This window comes from Protomyctophum bolini, assembly GCF_963924005.1.
Source record: "Protomyctophum bolini genome assembly, chromosome: 6".
NCBI classification, from domain to species: Eukaryota; Metazoa; Chordata; class Actinopteri; order Myctophiformes; family Myctophidae; genus Protomyctophum; species Protomyctophum bolini.
Genome location: NC_137867.1, coordinates 35868328 through 35879069, shown reverse-complemented (window position 1 = coordinate 35879069; position 10742 = coordinate 35868328). Strand labels below are relative to the sequence as shown.

Sequence of the window (10742 nt, the reverse complement as noted above, 5' to 3'; positions counted from 1 at the left end):
TGCTGCAGTCGATGGTTACAGATGATCCCCCTAGGAAAACCGATTAGGAGGTTCAAACCAACAGCTTCCTATCTCTCTCCCTCCCTCTCACACGCACACAAACACACAGTCTCCCCGTCCTCTTCTCTCTCTCTCTCTCTCTCTCTCTCTCTCTCTCTCTCTCTCTCTCTCTCCCTCTCCCTCTCTCCCTCTCTCGCCCCCCTGCCCTCCCCTCCCAGTCTCCTTTTTTGCTGTGGGCTTTGAGCGTGATGTTTACTTGACTATACAGCTGGATCCAGGCAGGGTGAGCCGAAGTCAAACAGCAAAATGTGGGAGATTTCCAAATTAATGGCGGTGGGGTGATGCACTCACTTCTCACTCAACCCACATCAACATCATGTTCCATGCTGACAAAACAGTGATAACACTGACTCACTGAATTGTAGACTATCCTATGCAAGGCACATGAATCTACATGGTGGCACGGACAACTCATGGGAGTGAGGAGGACATGTAACTAACCAGATGTATGTCATATGCTGTATGTAGACTAAAACATACCAATATCCATTCTCAGAATAAGCTGCGTAACGATACATTTAACAGCGATTCGATACATATCACGATATATGGTTGACGATACGATAGACAATATTGATTCATTCATGACGATATGATACGATTCAACGATTTAAAATCGATACAGTAACTATTTAGCAAAGAAATTAAATCCGTGTGAAACATGTGGATAGTGCAGGTTTTTTAAGGGAAACATTTTTATGCATATAAAGTAAACAGTGATTCTCTGGCAAATACATGGACATGAGCTGTTCATGTCCATGTATTTGCCAGAGAATCACTGTTTACAAACGGTAACACCATATGTGTCGCATATGGACAATCCCACACCTTGACAATTTGACATGAACACATACAGTGATATGGAATGGAAAAGCAATGAAACCCCTCTTTATTTTTTTCTTCTTAAAATTGCTACAACGCACAAGTCTTGATACAATCAATGATTTGCATTGCAAAGCGATTCGATTCAGAATATTTGCAAACGATACAATATGTTGCTGTTTTACATATCGATATACTTCGATTCTTGGAATTAAAATCGATTAATCGATGCAGTTATACTATATCGTTACACCCCTATATATGTGTGAGTGATATAAAAATATATATACAAATACACTGTACAATACAATACAAATGTTCCCCAAATCTTCCAAAGTAGCAAAAATAGCCAATCAGTTATTTTCTCTATTTTGACATTTTGAAAGTACAGAATGGGGCTTAAGTGGTTTACAAAGAACAACAGTACCATCCCCATTGTGCCCCAGTAGAGGCTGAGAGGCTCAACGAGATGCCAAATGTTATGCCAGATGGCCTCAACCCCAGTCCATCCCAAGGCAAGGGAAGCCCTCAGTAAACAGATGGATACTGGAATTAATGGTGAGAGTGATATTTATTTTTACTGGTTTAGCCTATCCATCAAATTAAATCATTTCATTGTGATTTCATTAGAGATTAAGAACAAAAATTGCAAAAGGCTCATTCCTGATTAGTGCTCTGTAATCTGATTTTAGTTGTTTTTTTAAGGATAAAACAACACCAACAACAAGGGACAAAAACATGCCAGGATGATGTGTAGCTTTAGGAACATATATGTTAAGATGATTCATTGTGTTGGTAAAAATGAAGAGCACAGGGTTTATTCACAATATATAGAGTTCCCCAATGTGTGAGAAATTGCAGTACATCACTGATGTTATGGCTAGCAGACACGACTACAGATAAATGAGTGTAATTAAACTCCAATCATCCATCATTAGATATGCTGTGACAGCCCCAAGGACAAGGAGGTAGAAGCAAGGCCTTATGCAGTGGTGGAAGAAGTAGCCTACTCAAATGTTTTACTTAAGTAAAGTTATCAATTCCACAATATAGAAATAGTCTATAGCAGTGGTTCCCAAACTACCCCCAAATTGTATTGACAGTAATGAGCCCGCGGACCCCCATTTGAAAAGGTATACCAGGGACCCCCTCATAAGAGAAGATTTTTACGGCTCTAGCAGTGATTCTCAACCTGTTTCATTTCATGGACCCCCAGTTGTACATGCATTACATGCAGAGTTAAAGTTGATTTAACTCTGAGAGTGTACAAATGGAACCAAACGGACTCGTTAGGGTCTGTTTGGTTCCTAACTATCACTTAGCTGGGGACCCCCTGGAACTTCCTCAAGGACCCCTGGGGGTCCCTGGACCCCACTTTGGGAATCACTGGTCTATAGGGCCTATATTCCAAAATACACCTTAGTACCAAATTAAAAGTAGCTACTCATATGTTTTTTTTTTTTAAATAGCAGATCTACAAGCTCACAACTTGTCACGTTACTGTAGATCGTATAATTTATGAAATATAAAATATAAAATAATTTAAGAGGTTAATAGATGTTTTGTAGTCTGTTCATAATCGAATCTGTAAAGTAGTTACTTTAGTTAGTAGTTAATAATAATTGCAGTGGAGGCAACAAGATATGCACATGTACACGCTCTACAGTGGGGGGACACGCAACAGGCCAACAGCACGTGCACCAAGGCCCGTCCTGCACGATTCTGATTGGAGGAAGGCCCCTTCTATCCTGATTGAACGAAGGCTTTCTCACCCACCACCAAAGCCGAAACTAGTTTTTAACCACTTCACCACTTTTCAACCTATCTTCATCAGTAATAATCATGATAAAATACCACAAGTTTTTCTACTCGGTCAGTGTCTCATAGGAGGGCTGTGGGCAGTTCAGAAACCCGTCCATCAGTGACATCATCGTTAGACAGAATATATATTTTTCAATATATTTACATTTTTATTATTGTGAGAACGATAATACGATATTCCATTATCGTATTGCAACTTTTCAGTTTCTATTAGCTTGGTTTCCCCATTGATGATGTCACTGGTGGACGGATTTCTAAAGTTTTCAAATGGATACAATTTATAAAATAGCACATCTAGGCCACAAACTCACAAATGTGTCGCATCCGATGCATTAGTGTGCTTGTAGATCGGCTAATTTAAAGACATACAAATATAGCCTACACTTCTAAAAAAAAAGGGGGGGGGGGGGGGGGTGGAACTCAGACTACAGAGGGGCCAGTTTTGAATTGCAGCCGTCTGTAGTGCTCCTTGAGAGCGGTTTTGAAGGAGTCAAGGGATTCACATGTCTGTTGTTAGGGAGTAAAAACATTTGCCTTTGAGATGTATTAGTGGAAATAAAAGTACTGAAAATTGAAAATATTCCAGTAAAGTAGGCTACATGTTTTTCCCTGTATAGGCCTATGATGATTTCCTTTCCCCCCCATAGAAGTGTATATTTGTACATCTTTAAATGTTATTGTGACCAAGGCCGAATCAGTCACGCAGTACTTTGGCCATAGAATATTCTTTATCATTATTACTTTATAAGACATACAACCATTAATACTGTGTGTATAGGCTCAATATGTCAGTTTGACACATTCAGTAGATCCTGTGATCTTTTGTGGCCAGATGTAATTTCTTGGGGTTTATTAGGACTATAGTAAATAATAATAATAAAAATCGCCATAATATTTTGTAAAAAGATACATATTTAGCCCCATGCTCGAATGCCCCCGCCCCCCTGTCAAAAACTGCTAAAATCCCAAAAACGAAAGAAAGCAGCAAATGAAAGAAAATTAACACCCACCTTTTAGTTTCTCTAATAACAACCTAAAACATGAACCTTGGTTGAAAAAAACTAAAGTTGTCCATGTACTCACCACTATAAAGAGTCTGAAAAGGTTTTACTGCTCATTTTCACTGCGAACATTTGTTGACGACGCAGCCAAAATAATACTGCGCACATTTGATCCACAACATCCCTAACGACTACGTCACACAGGAAGTGTCATGGCGGCGCTGTACGGCATGCAGTCACATCGAGATAGCACAGTGAACGGAGATATTTTAATAACATAGCTGAATGGTACAAAAACATTGGAGTTTATTTCGTTTGGCTGAAAATTTGAGGAAACAAGGTAAATATCCGAACTCCAAACCATCACACATCATGTCCTTTGTTAGCGTTTGTAATCTTGCTTGCCTTGCTCCATGGTGGTGTGTGTGTGTGTGTGTGTGTGTGTGTGGCCATGTGTGTTGATTGATTTAATATGTTGTGATGTCGAGACTCGAGTATCGACTAACTCGACTTGCATGCCACCCACTCAAATCATTAATTGATTGAATTCATCGAAAATATTTGCCACATAAGTTTTTACAAGTCAGTGCATAAGACTCATAATGCTGATGTGTTGGTATTGTTATTCTTAATGTATTTTATTTTGTATTGATTAGATCATTTACTGACACACACACACACACACACACACACACACACACACACACACACACACACACACACACACACACACACACACTTTTTACTTTTTACTTGCTTATGGCAGTTGTCGATAGATGACGTTGCTCCAAATATAGTTTATGAGATGATTATTGTTGTGCCTGTCGTCTGTGCATAGCCAGGTGGCTGTTCAGACCGATGCGTGATCACACACACACACACACACACACACACACACACACACACACACAAAAGCAAACTGCTTGTTTCCACAGTCCTATAGTGGTATTTCAGTTAGCCCAAAATGTAGACTCTCATAGATGTATTTATCGATTCTGCCAAATCAGATAATACAAAATCAGAGGGTCTATATTTTGCACTAATATTTCAGTAACCAATCAAGGGGCAGTGATTTCTTTCCCTGACAATGTTGTCAACATTTGTCTTTGTAGAACGTGTTTGTCAGCTACTATCAGCTCCTATCCTTTCTGCCCTTTGTACTCAATGTATTATATCCTCCAGTTGAACATGGCTGAACTAGGCTCTATAATAACTCTGTGTATTATTCCTCCAGTTGAACATGGCTGAACCAGGCTCCAACGACTCCGGTGGTCAGCGTGCGTCCACACCTGGAGGCAGTGGCAGGGCGACGCCGATGGGACGCAAACTGCCGGCTGCCCTGTCTCCTGGACGCCTCCCCACCATGCGCTCCAGAGACCTCACCCTGGGAGGGGTGAAGAAGGTACTAAAAACACTATTCATATACACACACGCACATACTCATTCTCATTCACACAATTAGTGAGTGCTAGATGTTGTTGATTAATATGCATTGGTTCTCAACGTCAAGTCCAAGGACCCTCAGCGGTCCATATAATAATAGACCCTGACAGGTCTGTAACTCTGAGACTGTATAATCTGTATACTCTAAACACATTTTCTATCAATTACACACCCCATGAAGCTTTGAATTCATGGAGATTTTTTTGTTTTTGTTGCATTTGATCGGGTATTGATTGAGTCAATATATATATTTTTTTATATTTATTTTATAGAATTTTTACTTTTCCACATAAAGATGAATCGTAAATGTATACAAATAAAGTAAGACAAACTAGAAAGGTATAAATTAAAAGCACAATACAAGAAAAAAAACTAAAACTAAAAGAGGAAAGGGCAAGCAGCACATCAAAGTAATCATGAAACTATAGATACACAATACAGTGAGTCAGTTATTCATTAGGAAAATAATTAGTCAATGATTTGATGACCGGCAGAGTCCGGCGGAGTCTCCTATTATTGACCGCTGACCCGGTCATCAAATTATTGACTGAGGAATGTGACAAAAACAAAACAGATCTCCATGAATTCAAGGCATCACAGGGTGTTAATTGATAGAAAATAAGTGATTTATTTTGCGGTGAACTACAACTTTTAGAAATTGACGATCCTGCACCTGTTTAACCTTACCACGTGTGGTTTCTCTCTCCTGCAGAAAACCTTTACCCCAAACATTATCGGCCGAAAAACCAGAGAAGAGTAAGTTCAGTTGAGATTATACATGTATCATTTGTTACTGTAATGCCTTTTGGCCACTAACTTCGTCTTTCATGACAGCGCGAAAGCTGAGGGTGGACCGAGGCGAGAGAGGAGGGATGCAGAACGGGGGAGCCGGGGTCGGGGTGATAGAGGCAGAGGCCGGGGTCGCCCAGAGGTCATCCAGTCCCACTCCATCTTTGAACAGGGTCCTGCGGAGATGACGATGAAGAGGAGAGGTAAGAGTCTGGCCCCATTTGGCAGAATAACCAGTATCATTGTACTGCTGTCACATTTTGAAAGCTTATAAGCTCAAAGGGGAGTTTGAATGAGGATAAAATGTAGGCCTGCTACTATTTTTATGCAGGTGCCTATGAAAGTGAGAAGGAGGCCCCAAGCGCGGGACCCTCGCCTATCATCAATATCAAAAAAGAAAAGAGGGAGACCGAGGAGGAAACCAAAGAGATTCTCCGCAATCTGGAGCGAGACAACGTGAGTCCCTACGTGTCCTACTGTTTCTTGTGTTAATTCTTTATTTGTTCGTTCATTAATTTTTACGATGTGGCTCTGCGGGAGGTTGACATCTATAAGAGGGTCGTTCTTGTTTGTGTATGTATTTGTGCGTGCGTCCAGAACTGATCTCATAAACCACTGGACCATTAAGCGTCGTAGATTATTCATCATCACAGGCTGGCCACATCAAGTCCGAGATCCACGCAGGAACTACGACGTTCCCATGTGGATTCCGAGATCATCATGATTTCTTTCTTTCCCCCTGTTGCCTTAGTTTATAGATGATCCTTTTTTGAGGAGTGAGGAAAGAAGCTGTCCTGTTCAGCTCCCCCTAGCTGTATCTGGATGGGGATTCAGGGAGGAATTTGCTGATGCTCTTCCTAAAGTTGAAAAGGCAGAGGAAGATGAAGGAGACACAGGACATGGGATTAAAGGTACCAGGCTCCAGTCCTCCCCCATATGTACTGTACCACCTCGTCATGACTCACATATTTTGTTGATTATTAATTGTAATACAAGAAGCGTACTGTTCAAATCACCCTTGCCATTACTGTTTGTTATATTTTATTAATTAATTGGTGAAAAGAAGAAAGATACGCCCGCACACTGAGTTATACTGCTCAGTAGATGAGTTTCACTTTTATTAAGGCAACGTTTCGATCCCTCCGGATCTTCTATTCTTCAGGCATGAAGGTCCGGGGGGACCGAAACGTTGCCTTAATAAAAGTGAAACTCATGTACCGAGCAGAGATACTCGGTGTGCGGGTGTATCTTTCTTCTTATCATTGATATCCACTGGCCTACGCACCTGTTCATACGCCTTGCTTCTAGGTGTCCGAAAGCTTTATTTCTACAATTAATGAATTGGCCAAACCAAAATGGTCTGCCATTGTATGCGGTATTTTAGTGCTGCCTAAGGGCTTGCATAAATACTTAGTTTTTACTTTTAGATGTGTGGTGCGTGCAACAGCTTTAATTTGAGTAATGCTTAAGTCTTGGTTTAGAAGATAATTACGCTATAACTAGGCTAACTTGGTATCAGGTGGTGCAACTGGCTACTGTATACACAAGTAAAAGATCAGGTTGACCCTTCTATCAGCACCTGAGTCATACTGGCCTATGGAAGTTTTTTTATCATAGCTTCTCATAAAAGTCTAAATGAACCCTCAACTGCAGTATTTACAAAAAAACAACATGCACACAAGACACAATGTATTATGTGGATTCTGAGTGTCTGTCAGTATGTCTGTCGTTAAATGTTTCGATGAATTGAGTACATTGAGTAAGGATCCCAATGGAAACAAGCCACAGGCTTTCTTGGGTTACATTTTTTGCAAACTGCTAATAAGTATTCAATCAATCACCATCTTATGGTATAGAAATAACAACAATCGTAAGTATATTACTGAAATATACACAGAAAATGAATGATAATTAAATACTTAATTTTATACTTGTTTGTTTAGGGGTGTCGGGTTGAAATTATATTTTTGTGAATTCGTTTTCATAACAGCTGAATTGAAACTATTCTAATGACTATGCAAAAATACTTGCAATAAGTTAGTTATTATGTCTTTTTCAGTTAAACAGGAGCCTGAAGATGGCGCGAGTAAGAAGGTGCCAGCAGAGAATTCGTTCAGGCCTCCCCCTCTCCCTGAGCCTGAGTTTCTGCCTGACCTTCTGCACAGATTGAGTCTGGCCAAAGGTGATGAGCTGTTCTTCATGCAGCTTCCCGACTCTCTGCCTGGCCAGCCCCCCACCGTAGAGGCCCGTCCGGTGACGACGGAGACACGGACGGAAGATGGGCAGTCTTTGCTTGTGAAAACTGAATCTAAGGTACCATACAGTGCATGCTAGATCAACAGTATATATGAGCCAATATATTCTTATAATACTGCATCTATGATGATGGGAACAATAGCCTTCTTTTACCTGTTGTACAATAGGAAGAGCAAGTAGAGGAGAATAATTGCACCCTGCGTGACCTGAGGGAGGGTCTGGTGGGGAAAATGGTGGTACGGAAGTCTGGCTGCGTTCAGCTCATTCTGGGAGACATCACACTGGACGTTGCTTTGGGCACTTCATGCGCCTTTCTTCAGGTAACATACTAAATGCATTATATATGTTATATATAATTTTGTTTTGTGTTTTTTTCTCATTAACCACTCGATTTGGCACTCACTTTATGCATGCGCATGCCACATAGCCTCTATTCTTTTTGTTTTTATATTTAATAAATAATAAAATATTAAATATTTGAAAAGTAGTGATTTTAACAAGGTTCTACCCGGCTGCGACAAATAATATTTCATGATATTGATGTATAATTATGATGTACAAATATGTGATCTCACATCTCTGTCTTTATCATATCATCACTATCGGGAAGAAACCTTGTAACTCCATATTTCATTTTATGTTTTTTTGATAAATGATAATGCCCTATTTTAAACATCATCACATGACAAAACTGCCTCCCCCTGGCCAGCCGGGGCGCCTGATGGAGGGGAAAGGAACTGGTTGGAATAACGTGTTCCTTCCACGCGCTACGTCCAACCAGGAAACTCCCCCCGTCAGGTGTAAAGGAGCAACTTGGACACTCAGGCATGAAGGAAGCATGAGTTCAAGTCCGTTGCTCTCCCCTTGTCCCCCATTATAGGGACTAGGTTGGTGGAGGGTATGTAGAGCCCAGGATCACATTAGATGATTGACACAGGGGTGAAAAATGGGTTACAAAAATTGTGGAATAAAATTAAAAATAAACATCATCACATGACAGTGTCACGCAATGTGTTGCCAGGTTCAGGTTGAAAGTCTTGTCTGTGAGTTTTATAAAGATTTTAACCAATGAAAAAAAAAAAATTACAAGAGCTTTTCACTAAAATAATAACTACATTGGTTTCATTGGACCATAGGTTATTTAATTCCATTTCCATGAAATGTAACAATTAAATTTATAGTATATTTTCTAATCTAATTAGACTCATTTATATCCCTTCTGTCCACAGGATCTGGTGTCAATTGGGACAGAGGGACGAACAGGGGATATGACGGTGTTGGGACACATCAAACATAAAATGGTTTGCGCCCCAGACTTTGAGGCTCTCCTGCAGAGCAGAACATGATAGCCAATGGATGCTACAAAGTGAAATCTTTTTTATTTCATTTAACTTAAAGAGTGAACAAGTGGAACCAAAGGAACCTATATGGGGCCATTTGGTTCCATTTGTACCCTCTTTGGATTTTGCAGCATACGTTATGCAGCACAGTTGAAGGCCCATTTGATGCTACTATGCCAGAGAAACCCAAGGTCCTAATCATAAAAATGTTGTTTGTGGGTTGTTGCGCTTATGCACGGACTTAAAAAATCTAAATATATTTTATTTGTGATAATGGACCGTTTACATTTCTTTTTATATATCTATATATATACACAGTACATATTATTATCCCCTTGTGGTGGATTAGAGCTCTTTCAAGCTGAAGAGTTCATTAAAAATAATTGGTGTGCCAAATTGAAATGTTTATTGTGTTCGGGTGGATACCATTGATGTGTGTGAATAAACATACTTATAAACGTAGTCGTCCCAATGTATTTTCTTTGTTTTTGTATTAATCTAATTATGATGGTGTTCGCTGAAGGTTAAGTTTTCTTGGTTATAATTTTCTAGCCCTAGAATGTCTCCGTTGTTGTTACATACAGTTGGCACAGTAATTACACATACAGGAGGCCATAGATCCCTTGTGACCGCTCCTGGTAGAAATGAAATTTGTGCGGTATAAATGTGATAAATGCTCTGTTTGTACTCACCCATTAAATAATTCCAAAGACGTGGAGTGAAATGGTGTCCTCTAGTTTCATATCCATGTGAAAGTTCTGTCACAAAACGTGTATTTAGTCAATTATCTCCACTTTTTCACGAGGTGCACACGGACGACATTCTCTCCGGGCGAGGGCCTGCCATGTCTTCCCCCCAGTAGGCTACCTTCACATTCAGTAGATCCTGGGATCTTTTGTGGACAGATGTAATTTCTTAGGGTATAGTAGGACTATAGTAACTGATTAAAACAAAGAAATCGCTATAACATTTTGTAAAATAATACATATTTAGCCCATGCTCCCCTGTCAAAAACAGCTAAAATCCCTAAAACGAAAGAAAGCAGCAAATGAAAAAAATGAACTCATCTTTTACTTTCTCTAATGACAACCGTCCTAAAACATGAACCTTGGTTGAAAAAAACTAAAGTTGTCCTTTAACTAGACTTATTTTCACCACCAGGTGTCATAGTAGGACAGACCGATATTACAGCTAAATGGACTGAACCAGA

The 10742-nt window shown here is 39.9% G+C and overlaps 1 protein-coding gene across 1 annotated transcript; it reads left to right on the top strand.

Moving 5' to 3' along the window:
* Positions 1 to 3916: 3916 nt before the first annotated feature.
* Positions 3917 to 10219, top strand: polr3d (polymerase (RNA) III (DNA directed) polypeptide D). Its single transcript, XM_080765613.1, has 9 exons — positions 3917 to 4044; positions 4939 to 5106; positions 5860 to 5903; positions 5982 to 6139; positions 6268 to 6392; positions 6688 to 6847; positions 7996 to 8249; positions 8360 to 8512; positions 9422 to 10219. Exons 2-9 carry the CDS (start codon positions 4945 to 4947, stop codon positions 9536 to 9538), a joined length of 1173 nt encoding a protein of 390 aa, XP_080621739.1. The 5' UTR covers positions 3917 to 4044; positions 4939 to 4944; the 3' UTR covers positions 9539 to 10219.
* Positions 10220 to 10742: the final 523 nt, after the last annotated feature.

What these genes read in the sequence shown, in the direction of transcription:
- polr3d (XM_080765613.1), top strand. Translation starts at nt 4,945, where the DNA reads ATGGCTGAACCAGGCTCCAACGACTCCGGTGGTCAGCGTGCGTCCACA. An exon ending in GGCCGAAAAACCAGAGAAGA is followed by an intron (nt 5,904 to 5,981) that starts GTAAGTTCAGTT and finishes CTTTCATGACAG; the next exon opens with CGCGAAAGCTGAGGGTGGAC. An exon ending in TTGTGAAAACTGAATCTAAG is followed by an intron (nt 8,250 to 8,359) that starts GTACCATACAGT and finishes GTTGTACAATAG; the next exon opens with GAAGAGCAAGTAGAGGAGAA.